General features: G+C 40.0%; 1 protein-coding gene across 1 annotated transcript; it reads right to left on the reverse strand.

Annotated features, from left to right (window-relative positions):
* sult1st6 (sulfotransferase family 1, cytosolic sulfotransferase 6) lies at positions 1-25,449 on the reverse strand. Its single transcript, XM_056469807.1, has 7 exons — positions 24,996-25,449; positions 7,200-7,328; positions 6,975-7,072; positions 6,417-6,543; positions 4,356-4,450; positions 4,072-4,252; positions 1-160 (listed from the first exon to the last, which is right to left on the reverse strand). Exons 1-7 carry the CDS (start codon positions 25,177-25,179, stop codon positions 48-50), a joined length of 927 nt encoding a protein of 308 aa, XP_056325782.1. The 5' UTR covers positions 25,180-25,449; the 3' UTR covers positions 1-47.
* Between the last annotated feature and the right edge of the window lie 315 nt (positions 25,450-25,764).

Consider the following 25,764-nt stretch of genomic DNA (forward strand, 5'->3'; position numbering starts at 1 on the left):
TTTTATGATATTGAATATAGTTTAATATTGCATACATTATTTAGAGATTAAATGTTGAAGCGGAAGGGTATGTCCACATCTTTCATCTGGTTTGTATAGTCTTCATCAAACATCTTGGATTGAGCTGGGGTGAAATGGTTTACCCAGTCACCAACCTCTCCTGTGCAAATAAACACACTTAGTCATTCATATTGAACACCAAATACATATGATATATCATTTGTTTTTACAACAACAATACAACTGCCATTATGATTGGTCTAATATGTCACAACAGCCGAACCATATTTAAATCTTAAACAACAGTTATATTAGGCTTCTTCTTTGGCTCTCGGTGAAGGCGGTCGCACTTTTTCCCTCTCCGTCCCATATCTCTCCTCGCTAGCTCCTCTTGTCTTTGTCTTATTCTATCTCTGAGGCTCTCCGTGCCCTGCTATCCAAACGAATAAGGAATTATGTATTTGATCAACTGGTCTCTGAATGCGATTGACACCATCTTCTCGACGAGAAGTTTGGGCTCGGGAGAGCCCACCTGTCCTGCGGGGACGTTTGCAGCTGGATACGTGATGGACGGGTGGGAGAAGTGGCGCGTCCTGTGTCTGGCTGCTCTGTCTCTGGAGGATATTGAAGACATTTACCTATTCGGAACTTTGATAACAGGGTTTCTGCTGATGGGCTTATGCGGGGCCCTGGCGTATCGACGATTGATGAAAGCGGTCAGTGCTGCTCAAAACCCCACCAGGCTGGCCGGCTTGATTGAAGCGCTGATGGGCAGGCTTGCTAATAATCAGACTGCAATATTAGATTGCAAACTGGAAAACATTGGGGTGAAGTTAGCAGCTTTGCAACAAAATTTGGCCAGATCTGGAGACGAGTGATGGACATTAAATATCTGTGAAATTGGCAGGTATTGACCTAAAGTTGAAGTATCTTTCTACTCTTTCGGCTTCCCTGTGTTTTCTTTTCTCCTGCCAGACGGCCTCGGCTGGAGGAAAACAACTTCTCCCGGATAGCAAGATAAGGAGACGCTCTGAAATTCCTGATCCCTGTCAAGGACACCTGTTGGACTCTACAGGCTTACGCACACATACACACACACAGATACACAGCATGACACTTCCTGGCCCCAATCCAACGCCTTCGTATGCTTTCACCCACTGGAGGGGGTAGGCGGGTCTGTGACCAGCGCCTCCATGGCTGCAGGACCTGATGGCTGCCCGCCCTTACCAGACTATATCCACACCCCCTGTTCCTATCCCCTGTGGCAATGTTATGGCTTGTCGGTGTGTTTTTGTGCTAGATTGCTGGGGCTTTTTCTTTCTCCCTGATCTCACATTGCTCTAACTTAAGAGCAAGGTGAGAGGGATTTTTTTTTTTGCCTCTCTTTCCTGAATGTATCTTATTTCCTGTTCCACCTCCTGTGACCTGTCTTCCCTGGAGTTGTGATGTCTGTGCACGGTCGGGGGGTTCCATTTACCTGCATTTCGTTGCCTTGTACTTGTACATGTGTGATGAAAATAAATTGAATCAAATCTAATCTAAAAAATAATACAGGTTGAGCCATTTATATGGATACACCTTAATAAAATGGGAATAGTTGGTGATATTAACGTCATGTTTGTGGCACATTAGTATGTGTGTGGGGGCAAACTTTTCAAAATGGGTGGTGACCATGGTGGCCATTTTGAAGTCGGCCATCTTGGATCCAACTTTTTTTTTTCAATAGGAAGAGGGTCATTTGACACATCGAACTTATTGGGAATTTCACAAGAAAATCAATGGTGTGCTTGGTTTTAACGTAACTTTATTCTTTCATGAGTTATTTACAAGTTTCTGACCACTTATAAAATGTTTTCAATCTGCTGCCCATTGTGTTGGATTGTCAAGGCAACCTTCTTCTCCCACTCTTCACATACTGATAGCAACACCGCAGGAGAAATGCCAGCACAGGCTTCCAATATCTGTAGTTGCAAGTGCTGCACATCTTGTATCTTCACACTATAAGCAACAAAGATAGTGGGGCCATTCTTCATCAATGGAAACCTTAAGACCACTGGATAATTGAAATTGCTACATGATGATGTGTTTCCCTCTTTATGCACTGAAGCTGGCATGTTCCCTGAGTTTTTCCAGCAAGATGGTACACCACCACATTATGGGTGTCAGGTCTGAGCATTCCCAGATGAACAGTTTCCAGTGGAACAGTTTCTCCCGATCTGACCCCCTTAGACTTTTATCTTTAGAGTCATCTGAAGGCAATTGTCTGTGGTTTGAAGATACAAAATGTGCCCCACCTGAAACTATGGATACTGGAAGCCTGTGCTAGCATTTCTCCTGCGGTGTTGCTATCAGTGTGTAAAGAGTGGGAGAAGAGGGTTGCATTGACAATCCAACACAATGGGCAGCAGATTAAACACATTTTATAAGTGGTCAGAAATTTGTAAAAGAACTCATGAAAGAATAAAGTTATGTTAAAACCACTGCACACCATTGTTTTTATTGTGAAATTCCCAATAAGTTTGATGTGTCAAATGACCCTCTTCTTATTCCTAAAACAAAAGTTGGATCCAAGATGGCCAACTTCAAAATGGCCACCAGCGTCACCACCCATCTTGAAAAGTTTGTCCCCTCACATATAATAATATGCTACAAACAGGATGTTAATATCACCAACCATTCCCATTTTATTAAGGTGTATCCATATAAATGGCCCACCCTATATTATATTATATTATATTATATTATATTATATTATATTATATTATATTATATTATATTATTTTATATTATATTATATTATATTATATTATATTATGACAATATAGAAAGAACATTAAATATAGGAAAAACTTTACCTTCGATTTAAATAAGTGAGTTAACATAAACTAAAACCAACTTGAATTGCAGATAACCAAAGCTGCATTTTCCAAAACCTTCTTAAATATGCATCATTGTTAAGTTGATGTTGATCTCAACTTTAAGCTCTACCTTATCATTAATATGTGGTTCACGAAATGTTCTTAGTTAAGTATACCCTCTTTTAGTCATACTTCCATGTGGTTGGTTTGGTCCACTCTTAGCTATACCTTAACACAGTTTTTTTTTATAGATCCAAGTCTAAGAATATAAATTTTTAAGTGCAATACACCCATTGTTTAATTAGGTTACATTGCAGAGTTGTTCTGCAAAGATTAAACTTTATTCAAATAAAGGAAATTTGTTTGACTGGACATTTGGTTCCAGCAACAGTACAGCACTTTCGTGGATCCATTTATATGTGTATACTTAATCAAAGAAAACTCTGACTAGCATAACAGAAGCTTCAATAAAAATAATAATAACAACAACAGCTTTTAGATATTGCTTGTCGTACTTTAAGTTAAACATAATGGAGACCCTCATAGCTGAAATTCAGCTTCTTACAGTCTCTCTTTTTCCCTGCTACTGTATATAGGCTATGTGTATGTGTTGCTATATGTAACTTTTAAAGCAAGTTTTATCACACACACAATGTAAAATATTTCATTATATGATATGCACAATTTAATTGACGTGATAAAATCTCTTAACACTTACTATGGCAGGAATTAAAAAGCAGCCGGGAGGGGGTCAGACTTCACTGATGATGGATCGAGACTCGAGAGTAATTTGATTTCCTGTGCTGAAATTTCATAACTAATCAACTAGCAAGGTTTTTTTTTTTTTATCGTTTCAATATTTCCTATCTGCGGACTCATTTTGCACAGTTTGTATTATATGATTTTAATATACCTTATTCAGATCATTGGCACATTATGAGATAACTCAGTGCACTGAACTAAGTGTTTCAGATAACAGAGACATACAAAATGGGCAGAGCAATGGGTTCCCAGGACAAAAATGATAAACCATTGCTAAAGATAACTTCATATTATTAATACATCCCAGTAAGCTTCGGAACAGTTATGAAAGTGTTATCACAGTAGTATAAATCTTGTTCCACATTCTTCAACTAAAACATTTAAAAGTTAAAACAACAAATTAATTTTGAATACATGATTTCGGGATATCTGGTAAGGTGTTTATACGGACCTTTTCTCATGAAAGCAGATATGGACTGATCAAACACAGGTTTGGGGATGTATGAGTAGTTAGCCATTGGATTGTCCTTCATGACATGGAAAGATGTCAGCTGCACAATCTTGTTTATGACATCCTCCGAAACAGACAGGTCCAAATAGTGCATGATCCTCTTAATTTCTCTAGAAGGGTTCTTGTTGAGAGGAAATAACAAGAACATATGAAACGATAAACTAAAAACATGAATTAAATAACATTTGAGAAAAAGGTTTTAAAAAGACGTTAACTAAAATAACCTCTTTCATATCCTCATAGAGTATATAGAGAATATTCCTTTCCTTGCATTCCTTCCAGTAACCTTTTACGTGGTCATACCAAGAGCCCCAACCTACTGTAAAAACACAAGACAAACAAGATTAACCAAAGGTTCCAGATTAGACATTTATTATATCCTAAGTCAGTGGAAAAACTAGCAACTTAACAAGTTTGTGTTTGTAGTACAGGTGTCACGATCACCAAAGATCTAAAACACCATAAATCGCTGGAAAACACTCACAAGTTCTAACGGACTACAAATACGCTGTTTCATGGACTACAACTCCATACATGCACTCCGTTCACACACATGTTCTAGATCCTGACTGATTACACCTCCACAGCTGAAGCTGCTCGAGGACTGATTAATGCACTATATAAGCAGCACAAATACACACAGTGGTGCTGAGTCTTGTCTACTGTTTTAGTGACACTACAACACGTTTTCCTTTGTCTTCTTTTGCTGTGTTTTTGATCCTCGTTTGTTTTTTTTTATCCTGTTTGTTGCCTTACGTGTGACCATCTGCCTATTATTTTACCCACGACTCTGGATTGCCCTCATACATCTGTTTACTCCTGTGTTGATTGTTGCTGGCCTGAACTTGCTAATAAACCTGTATTTGGATTTGCACCTCTGTTGTCAGTGTCACTTCCCTGGTAACAACAGGACTATTTTGCCCAAAAATCAAGTACTTGAACTTGAAAGTAAAACCCTGCTCACACTGTGAGATTTCAGCCATGATTTTGTCATCTGAGACAAATTTGGGAAATCTTAAGAGATTCCTGAAATCCTAGGCTAAAATCTGTGGTCTTTTATCGTTGCTTTGACATGTTCACAGACAGCAATTTAGTGCCTGTTGCGATCAGACTTTTCCTCCAATGAAGTTCTGTCAGTGTCAGAAGATTTCAGACACTTTCCTGCAGTGTGACAATTGCTGCAATGAGCATCAATCCAAGAAGCTGTAGGAGCTCTGAATTTCATGATGCAATCCACGCGACAATTCAAATGACCGTGAGGAAATGTCAAAATGAAATGTTTTTTGCTTCCTGGTTTTATTGTTGAGACAGCATGTACAAAATTGGCGCTACAGATTGTTTACGTTTGCTGTGAGAACTCATTTCAGATAGTGAAAGTGTCACGGGTAGATGATGTCAAACTTCAGGGGCATTTTCTTCTGTGTTTGGCGCATCTTCATTGTCGTTCAGTCTGACTTTGACAGCTGAGATCTAACAGTGTGACATATGAGCCATGTTCATGCAGTCTGACATGCTACAATCATTCAGGATTATTAAAAATCATACAGTGTGAGCCGGCCTTAAGACAATGTGATTCAGGCTTTGTTCAGTGAAAATAACCAGCTAGATGTATATTATCTCTGACATTCACATTTGACCTTGGATCACAAAACCAATCATTCATTCATTCATTCATTTTCCTTCGGCTTAGTTCCTGATCCACAGTGGAATGAGCTGCCAGCTACTCTGGCATATGTTTTACACAGTAAATGCCCTTCCAACTGCAACCAAGCACCTTACTGTGAAACACCCATACGTTCTTTCATTCACACCCATACTCATACACTATGGCCAAATTAGTTCATACAATTTAACTATAGCATATGTGTTTGGACTGTGGGGGAAAACAGAGCACCCAGAGAAAACCCACATGAACATGGGGAGAAGATGTAAAGCCCACAAAGAAATGCCAACTGGCCCAGCCAGGACTCAAACATGAAAACAAAGTTGAACATCTTCCATGGCCTGCACATTTACCAGATCTAAATATTATTGAGCCACAAATATTTTCCTCCACAAGCATCATGTAGTGACCTGCCCACTATTCAGCAAGAAGAATAGCTTAAAATCTATCTGGTCACTGTGTAGGACTTGTATCTGTCATTTGCAAGATGACTTGATGCTGTTTTGACTGGAAAAAGAGGCTCCACACCATACTAATGAATTATTGTGGTCTAAAACCAGGCGTTTCAATTTCATTGTGCAACCCCTGTATATATCCACTTAAATATAAATGTTTCCCTTACATTGTCCTTTCATGAACTTGTGGATGTATCCACTCCAGGGTCCTGGCTCAGGCTGGGTAAGATTCATACGATCAAAGTGGAAGTAGCTGACAAGGTTGTCCTTTGCATTCCTTGCCATGTAGATGACCTGGGAAAAAGCAAGATGTTTACATAATTTGCTTTACCTTGTAGTGAGAGGTAATTCATAAATGTTATGTTTTCACTATTAAGCTTTTTAGATAGTATCTTTGATAGGGATTGTAATATTTATGTTTGTGAATAAAAAAAAAAATGCTTGCCAAGGTCTGCGAAAATGAAGTTAGTTATGAGCAATTTGTGTTTTACATCCTGCACATACTATGTAGGATTTTATGAGTCTGGATTGTAATGGCATGTTGACCTGTTAAGTATATACTGTTTTCTACACTGTTTCTCAAATATATGATATGCTAGATAATGTGTATGCAAATGATGAGAAGGCTACCAGAGTGAAAATTCAAATAATGACATTTATAAAAAAGTATTTAACCAGAAGTATAGATTTGAGTTCAGTTTAACTGAATCTAATTGAATTATAACCTTGCATTTATTTTCCCAGAATCCAACAGGCACTAGTTGAATGGGCAGGTGAGTTTTGATGACTCTTGGTGGTTTCATCTGTTTAAGCAATTCGAGCCCTAAATAAAGCAAATAAATAAATATATGCAATAAATGTGTTTGTTTACAAGTGCAGTAACACAAACTTATTATAACAAAACCATTTTATGTATGAAAAGGCATGCTATAAAATGTTTGAATGTATACCTGAAGGTATGGGCGGAGGAGCACAGATCTCCAGAAAGGGAATACGGACAGCTGTTGGTGCTCTCTTACACACCTGAGCATCTCCATTGTTCAGCAGAAGATCCACTATCTCTTGAGTCCAGGTAGTGCCTCAATACAGAGACAGATGAATATTACTGGATTGCATCTTGAGACAAACCAATGACACAGCTGTATTTTAAGACATGCCATATTGCAGTTTAGTCTCAGACTAGCCTTAAGCCTTATGCAAAATAAATAAATACATAAATAAATAAATATTTGATGGGCCATTCAAATAAAAGAGTAAAAACAACTGCAAAGCAAGTTGAGAAGCCATAGGCTGTAGATGAATGGCATATTTTTTTATACTTATCAGAATTACAGTTTCCTAATAAATAATGATTTAAATAATGATCTCATTAGGAATGAATGGGCTAATGAAAAATTGGTATTGCCCAAAAAGAGGTGTTGCAGGATAAGGAATTAGGTCCAAACTACATTTAAGTTTTTGTGTGTTTCTATTTGTTCTTTTTCCATTGCATTTATAGCGTACTGCAGCATTAGAGGCAAACACAAATGCATTTTTACAATTATTTAATGAAGGACAAGGCAGACATGGGCAATCATATGTCAATCACAATGATGATTGAATCAGAATTATTCGCCACCCCCCCCCACCCCCACCCCCCACCCCCCGCCCCCCCTTGAATTTCTTTTTTTAATATATATATATATATATATTCCCAAATGATGTTTAACAGAGCAAGGCAGTTATCACAGTATATCTGATTATATTTTTTTCTTCTGGAGAAAGTCTTACTTGTTTTATTTCATCTAGAATAAAAGCAGTTTTTGATTTTTTTATGAGCTATTTTAAGGTCAAAATTATTAGCCCCTTTAAGCAATTATTTTTTTTGACTGTCTACAGAACAAACCATCATTAAACAATAACTTACCTAATTATCCTAACCTGTCTAGTTAACTTAATTAACCTAGTTAAGCCTTTAAATGTCACTTTAAGCTGTATAGGAGTGTCTTGAAAAATATGTAGTAAAATATTATTCACTGTCATCATGGCAAAGAGAAAAAAAATCAGTTATTACAAATTAGTTATTAAAACTATTATGTTTAGAAATGTGTTGAAAAATCTTCTCTCCATTAAACAGAAATTGGGGAAAATAAATAAACAGGGGGGCTAATAATTTAGGGGGGCTAATAATTCTGTTTTCAACTGTATGCTATTTTTATAGAGAGCACTTTACTGAGAAGCAGGAGGAGCTGAACACGCAGCGCCAGCTGACAACTAAGTCCTGATGGAGAGATTTTAGATATGCACCTTTGTATATAGTATATATATAGGAGGGCAGCACAGCGGTGTAGTGCTCTCGCCTCACAGCAAGAAGGTCGCTGGTTCGAGCCCCGGCTGGGTGAGTTGGCATTTCTGTATGGAGTTTGCATCTTCTCCTAGTGTTTGCGTGGGTTTCCTCCAGGTGCTCTGGTTTCCCCCACAGTCCAAAGACATGCAGTATAGGTGAATTGGGTAAGCTAAAATTGTCTGTAGTATATGTGTGTGAATGGAAGTGTGTTGGTGTTTCCCAGTGATGGGTTGCAGCTGGAAGGGCATATGCTGGATAAAACATGTTCATTGTTCATCTGTTCATTCTGCTGTGATGACCCCAGATTAATAAAGAGACGAAAAGAAAATGAATGAATATAAATAGGAGCCATAGGCAGCAGCATGTACTTATGACACCAGCCCGACAGTGAAATAATGACCCGTTTCCACTGAGTGGTACGGTATGGTATGGTTCAGTTTGGTACGCTTTTATGGCCGTTTCCACTGTCAAAAAGCATACCGAACCGAACCGTACCGTACCGTACCACTTTTTCGGCACCCTTTCGAAAGGGTACCAAACACGAGAAAGGGTACAAAAAGGTGGAGCCACACGCGCAGCTAAATGCTATTGGTTTACAGAGATACGTCATTCGCTTACGCAACAAGCCAGAATGAAAACAAAAAACCCGCCATGTTTGAAATACACAGCCGAGAGATTACAGCGGAATTATAAATACATATAATAACGAGCCATAATCGATCTGGGCTCAAACAAACCTTGTCATCGTCTGGATGTACAGCCACAAAGCCAAGAAGAAGAGCATATTTACCCTGTGCCGCATAGTTTTTTACGAGCCAGTCTGAGGCGCGAGCGGTTTCGCTTTCTTGCAAGCGCGAACGCGTGTCTAACATTATATCTGAAATAACAAACTTCTTGAGCTGATGATAATAACCTGTGCTTGATTATTGATGTGCTTTTGAAACCTGATCCTGTCAGACACTGACAAACACGAGAGTGAAGCGTGAAGAAACAAAGGAGAAGCCAGAAAAAAAGGAGCACATTATTTATTCAGCAAACATGAACAAAATGCCATGATTAACTAACTTATTATCTTCACATTTTGGACTAATATGAACTCAGAATGATGGAATTGATCTCTAACAGAGGCTACATGTGCTACTCAAGATTACAGACACAGATGAGAGGTTTTCACTGACTGTAGGCTATATTTTGTGTTGTTTTGAACCTAAATACAGACGAAATGTCTGTTGTGTGTGTTCTTCTGTAGTTGGTAACATATCGGAGACTGTATGGGGCTGTATGTGTTCATATATGTTCATTTATTTAGTTATTTAATATAATTACAGACGTTACAGTAGGCTGTTTCGCACTGTCATTGATCTGCAGTTATAATCAACTCATGCTCATTGAAAAGTTAGTAATAAACATTTCTACACAAGTATTTATGTGTATGAAGCATCTGTTTTGTGAGAAGTGCTTTTCATATGATATGTAAGTGACCCTTACAGCTTTATTGTAGACATTTCCTCGAGTGAGAATGACGTCGACTGAAACTTTCTGTCATACACCACGCCCACCAAAAGGGTACCCTTGTTAGTGGAAACGCAAGCCTGATAAAGGTGACCTGTACCAAACCGAACATTACCATACCGTACCAGTCAGTGGAAACGAGCCTTAAGACAACACTTTACTATAGTGTCATTGCCATTTAATATGGATAAAATTGAAGCTGTTATCAATAAATGTACAAACATTACATGGTTTCTCAAAGGAAACATTTATTAAATTGTCTGTTTAAAATAAATAAATATAAGCAAATTATCAAGCTGATAAGTTATTTCAGCCAGAAATCCAGCATTTCAGCAGTCACTCAGAACCTCATGTCAAAGTTTATCTTGTCCTATGGGGTACATTCACACAAACTTAAATTTTTAGCCAACATCGCTTCCGGTGAACTGTCATTCATTACAAATCACTATGCTTTGATTTTTTTTATAAATTCAGTGATCTTATCCCCCTTATCATTATCCCAACTCCTAACCCCCTCCCCTACCCTAAGCCAACATCCCCCTGAACCTTCCGAAACAACTACAACCTGAAGAAGCCATGCCCCCAGCCGCCCTACCTCCAGACTCCACCTCCAAGAACCCTGGGCTACCCTCTCTACTTCAGCAATCAACCAACACCAGGACATTATAAGTTATTCTCAGCATTCATCACAGAATTAAACACCCTTTGAGCAATTCATGCGATGTAATAATACAGAGGGAGAGCAAAATAAAGACTGAAACCATAATGACACCTTGCCAGCATTTCATATTCACAGAAGTTCTGACAGCCAGGTCCGAAAGTGGAGCCCCATCCAACTCCTGCCCCTCCCTATTCAGAACTGACATGGTTGTTAACCACTCTCTTTACAACCTGAAACCTCCATCTCCCCCATCTTACAGACCATCACCCCCAAAACCTTCCAATTCATATTTCACAGCCTGGAACACAATCGATCACTTCCACACCTTTCCAAAGCATCTTTTCCCTATTTTCCCCTACTCTCCACCACCTCATTAATTTCTCATCTCCACGCTACAAGAATATTCAAGCCAGTCCTATGGATAGTAAAGCGGAATCCTATTTCCACAATCAATTCATGGATCTCTGCCTGAGACCATCACTGCCCAATGCATACACAGTCTACATAAAGGATACCAGTCCATCCACACAGCTCGCACTCTAGCCTTTTTCGGTTTCCTTAGATTCTCTGAAATTACAATAACATCTAATTTCAACTCCACCATCCACCCTACAATCTCCGATCCAACTTTGTAGGATAAAGAAACCTCTTTATTAAACAAAGCAGAACAAATATGCAAAAGATATATATATTTTTTTATATTTTTAAACTCCCCTCCCTCACATGCCCCTTTCAAACGCTCCTAGGATTCCTCGACATAAGGAGATCCCAAGATTCTAACCCCCTCGCCCCACTTTTTACTGATGATGCTAACCATCCAGGAACACATTTTTATTTACAAAAACATTTTTAAAAAGTCCGCCGCCTATCAGGCTTCCTCCAAACCATTCTCTAGCCATTCATTCAGGATAGGAACAGCCACCACAGCAGCCCACAATGGGCTCTCCCAACAACAGATCCAGGCCTTTGGATGGCGATCCTCTGATGTTTTTAAAGCCTACATGCGTTTCAGCTAATACCACCTCAAGGAAGCCCAGCTGGTCCTCACCAGTCGACTCCCACCTACAGGAGTTCAAAGGCTCGAGCACGACCCTGACATTGCCTCTCATTACCCCTATATCTAAAGTTGGAGTCCCTCCACTACCTTTCTTCCCTACTGTTCTTTTTAGCCTGTCCTTCCCCAAGCCCATGCTATACTACCAAGAGTCCTCACTGCCCCCTAACTTTTCACTTCTCTTGCTGGATCCCGCCCTTTCCCCAGGGCTCTGACTCCTGCAGGAGTGTTACTCCGGACTTTGATGCCCGCATTAGTCATCACCGCCACCGCCCCCAGAGGAGTCTGCTTCCAACGCTGCTCCCGCAGGAGCCTCTCTTCTCCCTCATCTTTCTGAATATTATATCCAGCAGCTGGATATAACATTGATCTTTCTGCTTTTTGGGGGGTTCATTTATATGCTGCTGCTGTTCTGAGCTAAAAAAGGCATTTTGGGGAGTTTTCAAGATCTACCTGAACTCAAAGTCCTCTCTCGCCCCGCAAACGGGAGAGACTCAAGGATCTTATGAGCCCAGGGCTCTTTCCCAGTACAGCATGCCAAACATGCTTTATAATCAAACATCAGCTAAGTGTGAACTTTTGAAGTGAAGTTTGTTTATAAAGTAATTTCGAGAGGATGAAGTACTTATGATTGACCATGGCTGGTCCCGCATTAACTAATATATGATTCACCAATCAGACCATTCCTAAGTCCTACAAATAACCAGAGTTTAATACCACAGTTATCTACACCTCGAAGAATTTCCCCTTTTCACCCCTACTTCTCCCATTTTTCCTAGATAAAAAGTGCAGTGGCCCAGTGTTCAGCACTGTTGCCTCACAGCAAGAATGTCACTGTTTCAAGTCCTTACCAGGCCAGTCAACGTTTCTGTGTGGAGTTTACATGTTCTCCCCATGCTTGCATAGGTTTACCCCCGGTTCCCTGGTTTCCTCCCACCCTCCAAAGATATGCGACATAAGTAAATTGGCCTAACCAAAATTTGCACCACAGATAAGCTCTTAGTTATAATTCATGTTATTGTGTTAATTGGCAAAAAAGTGAATTCATTCCCATTAGCCATCAGATAGATCCAGTTTTCTTGCAGAGTTTGCATTTAAACTGGCTGCAGATAAGATAATGTACCTTGCTGTAGATATTCCAAAGAATTCAAAAGGATTTAGTTGAATTAAATTTTTACAGGTTATTAGACAATTTGAAGTGGGGCATAGAAAGATGGAGTTGGGGGGTGATATAGTACTGGGGGAAAGGAAGTGTTTAAGACGCACATATCGTAATGTTGGGAAACACTGACCATGAAGAGACCAGACACATAACTGAGGAAATACAGAAGTTAGAGAAAGGTTGATCAGCTAAACTGAAACAGTTAATTCAGATAATGAGATAACTAAAACTGGAAACACTCACTCACTTTCCGTCAGCTTATTCCCTGCTTTATCAGGGGTTGCCGCACCAGAAAGCCAAAGAGGGAGTATGACTCAGAAATCCTCAACCAGTATATAGTCCACTTGTAAAAACTCAACTATTTGAGTTAACCGTTTCTTTTCCACACAAACTTACATCATTTCCAGTTTTAAAGCTAAGACATCAGCCTATATCCATCATCCCTCAGAATTTTAACCTCAAACAGTAATAATCTTCTAGACGCTCTTGGGTATTATAGATATGTCAGTTTTATTTCAAAGTTATTAAATTACAAAATTAAAAACTCTGACTGCCTCAATAGTTCTAGTGTTAGCCAGATCTATCCACTTGAACCTTGCAAATGAGTGATTGTTCTGCTGATGCATCACCTGAGAGAAGTTTGTATCGCTGCCAGTGATGTCACAGCTTTTTCTGACAGCTCCTCCATCAGCATTTCATTGGCTGTGGTTTGGTAGCTTAACAGAGCTGTTAGTGTCAGATCATGAAGTTTGTGACCTCCCTCTTTTGGGTCATTTACATAGTGCCATATAGTGCAAACACCACAGTGATAAAGGCACAAAATCAAGTCATGTAGTGTGAACGGCACAGGGATCTGCCGATGATTAAAGTCATGTAGTGTGAACTAGGCTTAAAGGACCCTGTACAAACCTCCTATTGAGATAACTGGATACATTCAGTTGAGATTATCGCAACACTAGTAGTCTTGAACACCTTGATAAGTTTCATCAGCTGTTTGTGATTAGGGTTGGAGCAAAACCCTGATGCAGCCCTAGGAATTGAGTTTGAGACCCATGTTCTAGACTATAGCTGTTTTAGATACATATTTTAGATAGATGTGATCTGCTGAGAGTTCTGGCATATGTTTTATGCAGTGATATATTGCCTCCTATTGAGAAAAGATCAAAACACTTACTTAAGTAACTTTAGTTACTTAAGGGAGGGAATGAAAATGCTATGTGGAAACTTCCACTATGGGGATTTTGTCAGAATCCAATCATCTGAAAGAGTATCCAATCAGGCTAATGAAATGCCCATGAGTTGGCAGCGTCAGCATGAACAGCTGGGGCTACTTACAATTAATCTTGTATATAAGCGCTGCACGTGTCAAGCTGAGGCATCCTTTTCTAGCTACAGAGCCTTTCGCGGCTAACAGCTAAGGGGCCATCATTGTGGCAAAGGAACATAGCATTTCTGTCCTGGGGAACGAGGGTTACTTTAATAACTGTTGCGTTCCCCTTCGGGAGGGAAACTTAAATGCTATGTGGAAACTTCCACTATGGGAAAATCTATGGAAAAAGAGGTTGCCATGAGCGTGAGCGCACCTGCATCACCAGAGGTGCAGTCTTCCAACGTTTTACAAAAGTTTTACAGATTTAGATATAATTTTTGGGAATTGTAAAAATGCACCTAGTTAAACTCTAGGAATTTTAAATTCGACAGTATGTTGGGAAAGTGTGCAGTACTGATAGGGAGGACACTGTGGAAGCCACCTGCTGCCCAAATAGGGGAGACTTGGTGGCGAGAAGACATTTGGACAAGCCCTGAGATGGGGGAGTACTCATAAGAAAAGATAAAAGTTAGCGGGGAGGGAAGATACATCCTGGCTGTGTGAGCAAACAGCAGCGCCAGTGGGGATCACACATAGCCGGCACCTATACCCAGAACGCGGGCTGACCAGCGGCCATGCCAACAACATAATGGGCAATTACCTGATTCCTCCGCTGAGTCAGATGTTGGGGGGCCTTGAAGGAACTCTGCAGGGTTCGCCAAGGGGGGAACTCAACTGACAGTGAGAAAGCGCACGTATCTCTGTGTTAGAGAGAAAGGCGTTTTACAACACCTAACCGAATTTCCTCATTCACCAGGGTTTCCCAGCACACATGAGTAAATCGGCTCCACTCAAATATTAAAGAGCCCATATTATACATGAAATAGGGTATATTTAGGTTGTAAGGGTCTCCAACAACAGTCTAATATGCATGCAAGGTCAAAAAACACTTTCATGGTCTTATAATCTGCATTTATTTTTACCTAATTATCCCAGTGACTCCCATATGAATCGTTCAGCGATTCATTTGTTCCCAAACCCCTCCTCAGCGCGAAGCTAATTTGCGCTGATTGGACCGATGACAGTCTGCTGCGATTGGTCCACGACACTGACAGGCTTCAGCGTGAGACAGAGTGAAATGCCCAGCAGATAATCAACAATATAAAAGTAGTCACAGTGCATACATGCTTCATAGTGGATTTTGGCTGTCAGTGGGTGAATGTAAATACAGACGATGGACTAGAAAATACCGACGACTAACTATTTTATCAAGCAAAAAGTCCAAGAACTGGCGAGGAGATCTCCTAGCCCATCACAGTCTACTTGCTCTTTTCACACACACACACACACACACACAGGGCCGGCACGTCCATAGCAGCGACACCTTCCTCACCACCCGCGTCCTCAGTTATATTCGCGAATAATAACCCCCCCCCCATCTTCAATTTCAACCGCGACCCGGTCCTCACTTTACTAACGGGTCCCTTTCGTTTTCACTATCGCGTTGAGGGCAGCGTGATCATCCAGAGAACACAACACACATGCCTAGACCGCCGGTTCAGCTTGCTGGGTGCAATTTAGACACCTCACCTCGAACCTGAGCTGAACTATTTTGAAACTTGACCATTGCATGTGTGTAGAAACAGCTGACGATCCGTAAACAGAGCGGCACGCGTCGCGTTTTCAACGTGGCTTTACATGCAATATGAAAATATAAAGAGTTAACCAGATACTAGAGTAAACGAGGCAATAAATTTAATCGCACGTACTTACACTTGTGAAATGGAGGAAAAAACTGATTCATGATCCACTGATCCATGTTCTGACAGTCTTTACTGATCCTTCCTTTAACAAACCGATGAAGTCTTCTTTTTAAGCATGTAGTTTCCAGAAGCACTCGATCTGCTCAAGGCTGGGCTGTATTGCTGAGGTTTCATCTTTGATTAGACTGTCAATAATATTCATCTGCACAGCGTGACTTCATTCGACTGGTGTCTGTGTGTGTCTCTGTGTGTGTGTGTGTTGCTTTTTTTCTGTTAGCGGGCGGGGCCGCAGGTTTCAAATCTCCCGGGTTTGCGCGTGCAACTACTTGTGTTTCGTAGCCGCGTCATCACGAAACACCTAATGACTCGTTATCAAGACAACTCGTTTGAAGCACTATGAGTCGACTCTTTTATAGATGAATCAACAGTTTTAAACACTGTACACTTACAGATTTAAGCCTTAGCTGGACATTTCACGTCACTTAGAGCTGTGTGACACATTATATGGAAGAGCATTTTCAAAAACCCATAATATGGGCTCTTTAAAAAATCTCACAAATGTATTAGGTGTCTCCCAGCCCGCAGCACTACAATGTCTGTTCGAGAGGTGCTGGGTGCTAATGCCCAAGAGGATGCGCACTTTGATTAATGAGGAAGATGCCATCCACTGTTCAGTGGGTTTGTTCCAACCTCTGTTTGGATATGGCACTTCCTTTCTGCCGATCACCATTGCAGATAAAGAGCTGCTCTGAGGATCTAAAAGCTCTGAGTACGGTCCCCAAAAGTACTAGTAAGTAAGAATTCACAAAATTCACAATTTAGCCATACAGACTCCTATTTGTTTCACATAAATAACAGTAATGCATATCTGGCTAACCCCATAGAGACTGTGTCTATTTCTCGTATTATTAGATCAAGAAATAAACGTACTGTGTGCTCCAGAAATAATCTATTAAGAATTAAAACAGAAAAAACACTAAAAAGTGAAAATACAAATTTCATAAAGCTTGGTCTCATAAACATCAGGTCACTAGCACCTAAAGCACTTATCATAAATGAAATAATAAAAGATAACAATCTTAATGCACTCTCACTGAAACCTGGCAGAAACAAAATGACTATATTAGTTTAAATGAAGCAACTCCTCCAGGATTCTTATATAAACATGAGGTTCGTCAAACTGGTCGTGGTGGTGGAGTTGCATCAATCTTTAGTGATATTCTTAATGTTAATCAGAGAAACGGACTTATGTTTAGCTCCTTTGAAGTATTAATGCCTAATGTTATGCTTCCGGACACTATGCAAAAACCTAAAAAACCCCAAAAAATCTCTCGCTCTAATCACCATATATAGACCCCCAGGACCCTATGTCAATTTTCTAAAAGAGTTTTCTGATTTTATCTCTGACTTACTAGTTAAAACTGATAAAATACTAATTGTAGGAGACTTTAACATCCACATGGATGACGCTAATGACACATTAGGGCTCGCGTTTATGGATTTACTACATTCACTTGGGATAAAGCAAAAACGTTATTGGTCCAACCCATCGCTTAAATCATACACTAGATCTAATTCTGTCTTATGGAATTGAGTTCATTGATGTAGACATTATACCACAAAGTGATGATATTACAGACCACTACCTCTTACTATATAAGCTGTGTTTACCTGAAATTAGCAGATCCGCTCCGATATATCACCCTAGTAGAACTATTGTTCCATCCACCAAAGATGAATTTATAAATAATTTACCTGATCTTTCTCTATTTCGAAATGCCCCCGCAAACACAAATGACCTTGATGTAGTAACCAGCAGTATGGATGCCATCTTTACTAGCACTCGAAATACTATGGCACCCATCAAACTAAAAAAGGGAGAGAGAATAAAACTACACCATGGTATAATAGTCATACCCGCGCTCTCAAAACAGCAACCAGTGTATTGGAATGTAAATGGAAAAAACTAATTTAGAAGTTTTTAGAATTGCGTACAAGGACAGTGTGTCCAGCTATAGGAGGACTCTAAAATCTGCCGGGGCTGAGCACCTCTGCAAACTGATAGAAAATAATCATAACAATCCTAGATTCTTATTTAACACCATTGCTAAGTTAACAAATAATCAGCCATCTTTGGAACAAATTAGTAGTGATGACTTAATGAATTTTTTCAGTAATAAAATAGAAGGCTTTAGACAGAAAATAGGAGATATTAAACTTTCTGCACTGAGTTACACTACAGATCCAGTAAACATTCCACTGAATCTAAATAACCTACAGTGCTTCAAAATCATAGAACAGGAAGAGCTAGATAAAATTATAAATAGTTCTAAACCAGCTACGTGTATGTTGGACCTAATTCCAACAAAATTACTGAAAGAATTGCTACCTGTTATAGGAGAACCTCTTCTTAATGTTATCAACTCTTCTTTATCATTAGGCCATGTTCCAAATCCTTACAAGCTAGCTGTTCATAAGCCTATTATTAAGAAACCACAATTCCATTTATGTCTAAAATACTAGAAAAAGTTGTTTCTGCTCAATTATGCTCCTTTCTGCAGACAAACAATGTTTTTGAAGTGTTTCAGTCAGGTTTCAGAGCTCATCACAGTACAGAAACTGCATTAGTGAAAATAACCAACGATTTACTCTTAGCTGCTGACCAAGGGTGCATCTCACTATTAGTTTTACTTGATCTTAGTGTGGCATTTGACACCATTTACCACGGTATCCTCATAAATCGCTTAAAGTCTACAGGTTTCTGGGACAGGCTCTACAATGGTTTAAGTCATACTTAGCTAACCGTTACCAGTTTGTGAATATTAATGGACAGCCTTCACAAGTCAGCCCAGTAAAGTACGGGGTGCCTTAAGGATCAGTTTTAGGCCCTTTGCTGTTTACAATATATATGCTACCCCTGGGAGACATTATTAGAAGACTATCTGCTATGCAGATGATACTCAATTATATATTTCAACTAAACCTGACGAGATGTCTAAACTGTCCAAGCTAACTGAGTGTATTAAAGATGTTTAAGACTGGATGACCAACAATTATCTTGTTTTAAAATCAGACAAAACAGAATTATTACTTATTGGGCCTAAATCCTATACACAGCAGATCTCACAACTCGACCTACAATTACAGGGATACAAAGTTAGCGTTAGCTCTACTATAAAAGATCTGGGTGTCATATTAGACAGCAATTTAACTTTTAAAAATCATATATCCTATGTCACAAAAACTGCTTTCTTTCATCTGAGAAATATTGCTAAGTTACTAAGTATGCTATCGATCTCAGATGCAGAAAAGCTAGTCCATGCTTTTATGACTTCTAGGCTGGACTACTGTAATGCACTGTTTGATGGCTGCCCAGCATCCTCTATTAACAAACTTCAATTAGTACAAAATGCAGCTGCCAGAGTTCTTACCAGGTCTAGAAAATTTGATCACATCACCCCAATTTTATCCTCCTTACACTGGCTGCCTTTTAAGTTTCATATTGAATTTAAAATATTGCTTCTTACATATAAAGCTTTAAATAATCTAGCTCCTGTTTATCTAACCAACCTTCTGTCTCGCTACAATCAAATTTGCTCTTTAAGATCTCAAAACTCAGGGCTTCTGGTAGTACCCAGAATAGCAAAGTCGAGTAAAGGAGGTCGAGCCTACTCATTTATAGCTCCTAAACTCTGGAATAGCCTTCCTGATAATGTCCGAGGCTCAGACACACTATCTCAATTCAAAACTAGATTACAGACCTATCTGTTTAGTAAAGCATACACTCAGTGCACCACTTAGCGGGTTTCCACACAGGTTTCTGCATCTTGTTTATATACACTATGAACAGCAGCTACGCTAATTATTCTCTTTATTCTCCATTTCCACCTGGGGATACTCTTCCCGAGGCCCTCAGACTATGCAGAGACACTGATTCGATCCAAGACCAATGACAAGATGATCCCAAGGTTTCCATATCCCGTACCAGGCCATATCCTGAGCAGCTACTGTGGTGGTCATGGAGGAGTGGAGAACATGAGACTGATTCCTGTGGCGCTCTAGGGACAGACGAGTCTTTGCTGAGGCCAGCTTTCAGCCTCCGCCGCTGAGACTGCAGCTCTGCACAAGACGTTTGGCCAGCGGAGAAATTAAAATGGTCGTGCCCAACTGAGTCTGGTTTCTCTCAAGGTCTTTTTTCTTCACTTTCGCCAATTTTTTTCCCTCTCCGCTGTCGCCACTGGCTTGCATGGTTTGGGATCTGTAGAGCTGCGCATCGTTGGATTTGCTCTTTAGTGTTTGGCCTCTCAGTAGTGATTTTTTAGCTAAACTGAACTGAGCTTAAACACTAAAAACTGAACTACACTGTTGCAATTTACTATGACCTTTTATGTGAAGCTGCTTTGACACAACCTACATTGTAAAAGCGCTATACAAATAAAGGTGAATTGAATTTAATTGAATTGAAAGTATGCAAAGCGCGAACAGGACACAGCAATAAAGGGGCTGGGTCTGCCTCCTCCATGGTCAGGGCTTGCAATTTTACTACGTAGTCTAAAAAGAACGCTATAGGAACCTAGTGGACCTTGGTGGGGCGGGGTCTCAGGAAAAACGCGAGAGTGGGCCGGCCCAAAACTCTGGCACATTTCAAAGATTGTAAATGCCTCCAAATACCCGCCTATTTGACTGATGCCAACGCGACCAGCAGAGTTGTCTACCTGGACAGAAATCTTAAAGATACTGAGTCAAGTGGATTGAGCAGACCACTAAGAGAGATCTCCAAGTGAGCATGAGAGGGGAACAGGATAGTATTAATATCCACGTCTCGTGCTTCTGGGAACTGGATGATGAGGCGATGCTTTCCCAGTGTGCCGCCATCGCTGCGTCCTCAGAGCAGGGATGATCGTAATGCCACCCCCTCAGTAGGATTAACCACCTAATCGGTAGGTCACCCAAGTCCTCCGCACTCCATCTATGGACCATACGTGAGGTTCCATAGATCTGGGCACGGGTGCCAAACAGTGCCTGTCCCAGAGAAGAAGCTTGCAGGGCGGAAGCAGCCTAGCCCGTGGGAGGCAGATAACCTACACGTCTTGGACGGAAGATGAGGCTGACCCCACCAGGAAGAGGCACCACACGGGCCCGCAATGGCACTCTCAATCTGGGGAATCGACTCATACCCCCTGGCTGCTCCGCCATCAAGGGTGGTGAGGCCGGAGGCACACGCAGATTGGGCAGAGAAAGGTGCCCTCCAAAAATGCGTGAGCTTACAGTGCACTTCCACGAAGAAGGGGACAGGAGGCCTAGAAGGTCTTGCCTTCTTTACATCCTCCACATAACACCCATATAGTTAGTCCGGCCATGGGGCTGGGGGATAAACCGTCTCCAGGCCCATGGCCGAAGCAGCCCAGGAAAGCACGGTTATCATGTCTGGTTCTAGATCCGACGCCGTGCTCGCTACCACGGAAAGAGGGAGCGGGTTCGAATCCTCATCAGACAATGACAGCCTGTCCGCCGATGCAGCAATAGACATCTAAGCATCTCAGGACGGAGCGCTTCTCTCATTCGAAACCTGGATGGAACGCTTGGAATAGCGAGAGGTCCGCATGCCCAAAGGCGGTGGATTTACTCCTTCTGTAACCCCTTAAATCTGTCTGAGTGCTAACCGCAGAGTGGAGGACAACTGGGGTGGGTGGCCCTTTTGCAAGAGCAAGCCACTATCTTAACTGCGCAACATACATGCCACCACAATGATGGCATGCACTGCCCGCAAGCACCGCATCCACATGCTGGACCCCCAGACATGAAACGCAGTGCTTATGCCCATCATCCGGGGACAAGAAACCACTGCATCCAGAAACGCACAGTCGCAGCGACGTCTTGAAAAACACGCGCTGCACAACCGCGTTGCTCTTTTAGGAAATTCGCAAAAATACAAACCGTTCTGGAGGACCGGACCCAAAGAACGCCAGGCAAGGGAGGAACCCAGCTCGAACTTCTGCCGCCGCATATCACATACTCTGGACTGGGAGAAGCAGCCTGCTTTCTCGTTCTCTCTCTCTGTCGTAACAGTCGGAGAAACCCTCATATGACTCTCTCAAAAGCGATTTGACGGCTGTGAAGGAGTGTTTGAGTGCCGCTGCAGAGACACTGCTTGAAGGAAAACAAAAAGACGAACTATGTAACAAAATCAAACAAATTCCAATGTCAGCTACGTCCACAATCAGGAAATCTGAAATATTAGCAGATGATGTCTTGTCACAGCCTGAGGAAGCTATACAGAGTGCAGAATACATATTATTAGCCATGAATGAGTCCCCAGATGTCACAGATAATGCGCAACTTTTGGTCTATGTAAGATTTTTTCACAAACAAAACAAAAAGATCTGTGAGGACTTGCTGGGTGTGAGGGCACTTGACACACACACAAGAGTAGAGGTCCTATATGAGGCCGTTAAGGAGATGCTGATAAAGAGGGGTATTGATCCGAAAAAAGGTGATCCCAGTTACTACAGACGGTGCCCCAGCCATGGTAGTAAGAGAGAAGGGGGCTGTAAACCGAATGAAAGAAGACAACCCAGATCTCATTGGATACCACTACATAATCCATCAGACTGTTCTGTGTGCGTCTCTGAAGGAAGAGTTTCATGAAGTAATGAGCACCATGATGTAAATAATTAACTTCCTCTGAGCATCTTCGTCTCATCAACATCATCTCCTGAAAGATTTTTTGAGGGAAGTTGAGGGAAATGGAAACGATCTCCTGTTACACAACAATGTAGTAAAGATGGCTGAGTAAAAAAAAATACATTAGCTTACATCTGGTCCATTCGGAATGGAATTAAAATGGTTTTACAACAGCTGAGGAGTAAGAGGGCCACACAGTTTTTAATGTTTTTGCAAGATGAGCACAATATGGACATGGTGTCATTTTTGGTATTTTCACTTCCCAAGAGTAAAGGAGCAGATTCAAGATGACACAGACAAGTTTCTTTATGCTGACTTCATCGAAATGTTGATGAGAAACTTTAGTCAAAAATTTGACAGCTTCACTCTGGGAAAACACCACCTCTTGCTGATCCAGAGTCCATACCTCATCAGAGATGTGAGGGAATTTTCAAAAGTAAGTTTTTTTTACTTTTTGATTTTATATTTTTATAATTTAGGTTTGTTTTTCATATATTTAATTGTTTGTTATTATACAGGAGAAAACACAGACATTCAAGTGGGCACATCCTGGTTCTCTACAACTGCAGCTCACTGATCTGCAAGCAAATGTTGCACTTGGGGAACATTTTGAAGCAAGTGACCCTGCTACTTCCTGGCAACTAATTGTGCCTGAGGCTTCTTACCCTGATCTTACCAAGGTAGCCCGGCACACTTTGACCATGTTTGGATCGACTTATAACTGTGATTCAGCATTCTCCATCATAAACACTATAAAAAACAAGCACCGTTCCAGGCTGACCAACGAACATCTTCACATGTGTATGAGAATGGCACTAACCACATTCAAACCCAGATTTAAGCTGCTGACAGAGCAGTCACACTCACATTTCTCTCACTAAGAAAAAAAAAACTGAACTTCAAAAAGAATGTAAAAACTGACTGTTAAAGATAGCGCATATGTTTAAAAGGCTTGTTTTTGTTTTATGTTACCAAGAAGCTTCTTCTTCCATTATTACTAGAAATTATAGGCTTTAATTTGCAGGTTAGGTTATTGAAAAATTGGCATCAAATGTCTCTTTAGCTGTTTAAAAAAAATTACTATTGTTGTTTAAACTGTGTTAGGACAGCAGAGAAGAGAATAAGAAAAAAAAACTTTTTTCCACTTTTTAAGACAAAGCACTTTTGGTTTTATTGTTATTTAGAAATATTTACATTTGTTGTAATACAGGCCTGAAGTTGCCCCTGTTTGCAATATGTTTCATAATGTGAACATAAAAATAAATAATGAAATGAAAATGAAATATACAGTGTTGATGTTGATGTGGGATGCATGAGATTTCATAAGGTTCGGACCTTGTTGTTGAAGAAATTTTAGTAACTGGACCCATTGAATTTTTAATTGATTGTTTAATTGACTGTTCTGGACTATAATTGTTTTAGATAGATGTTTTAGGCAAATGTGGATCTGCTGAGAGTCAACTGATGCAAGTTTGATGGAAACCAATCATTTCAAATATTACTGCTCAATTTACTTTCATATTATCAAACAATATATATACATGTATTTGTTCCATAAATGTATTTAATGATTAAACTTGATTTAAAACAAAAAAAAGAAAGAAAACCAATTACAACACTGACATAGGTTCAAAATCTAATATAATCAATCATTCAGAAATACTTTAAAATCTGCATAATCCAGACCTTTAACCGAAGGAAAAAAAAGCTTCTCTTTAAATAAAAAAAAACAAAACAATGAAAACCAGTTTTAGGCATTTTACTTACTTAACTATTGATTTCATTGCCAGTATAGCATACCTATTTATAAAATCTACCATAAAATAAAAATTGTGGCTTGTGAAAATGTGACCTGAGAGGAATATATTTTTATTCATTCAAATACAGCTAAAACTATTATAATATTACAACAGTGGAATCTGAGGGGAGTTATTAGGAATGCAAATATGCATTTATGAGCTGCAAACCTGCCTTACCCACCAAATTGATTAAGCTTTAGCTGTCCACAAGAACCAGAGACATGTCAAGCCTGACACATAACGCCATCCACATTAAAAAAGATAAAAACTGGTAGAATGCGTATCTCTTCATTAAACTCCTGCAGCATTGTTCATCTTAAAGGCTAAATAGAATGTTCTTTGTTATTATATATTTTTGTCCCCACAACAGAATATAAATATTATATATTAGTAAATAAGTGAATGCATTCCACTGTATTGTTTAATTTAGCCATACAGTTTGCTTTAGGATGATTCACAATAATAATATACTTTACCTGCTTTAGGGTAAGTAGAGATCAGTAGGTCTGATGGATCAGGGCAGAATTCTGAAATGGATTTCCAATTGTCAGCAATTGTGCTCATGAGAGGAACACCCTGAACATCTTTTAGAGGAAATCGATGAATAGCATCTGCTGCCCTTGTAATGGCTTCTTCATAGCTCAGTGGTTCCTGTTCCATTACAACACGAATGTCCTCTGAAATATCTTATGTTTCTTTGTAGCCTCACGTTCTTATCTTTGCCTCTTTGCTATTGCTGAAACCCTTCTTTTCCCCTCAACAATTATGTCTTTTTCCTTTAAGCTTTCACTGCCTTATCTTTTGATAGTTAGTTTGACATTGTTTGCTTGAATTGGTCATTTATTCTGTTTTCTCTCCAGATACTCTTGCTCCTAAACTCTTTCTCAGCCTTTACCGTTTGCTTTTTTTTCTGGCTGTGTCTCTACTCTATGGGCGTTACTGTAATAAGTTCCTGAAGTGCAGGGCACTTATATAACTCATGGACAGCCGGGGCTAAATTCCAAACTTTCAGCAATGTTATCATAACTGTTAATCTGAGTTCAAGGGAGTGTCTTACAAGTATCACTTTAAATGGAAAAGGTTGACACATATTTTCTCTTCCATACTGTGGTCAAATGCACGCATGTTAATACTTGGTGGAAATGGTAACTATCTCGGCTAAGTGCTTGAAATCAGATTACTGAAAACACATTTTATATGCAGAATATGTGTTCTGACTACTAGAAGTTGAGTTTTCAAAACAAT

This window comes from Danio aesculapii, chromosome 12 (genome assembly GCF_903798145.1).
Source record: "Danio aesculapii chromosome 12, fDanAes4.1, whole genome shotgun sequence".
NCBI classification, from domain to species: domain Eukaryota; kingdom Metazoa; phylum Chordata; class Actinopteri; order Cypriniformes; family Danionidae; genus Danio; species Danio aesculapii.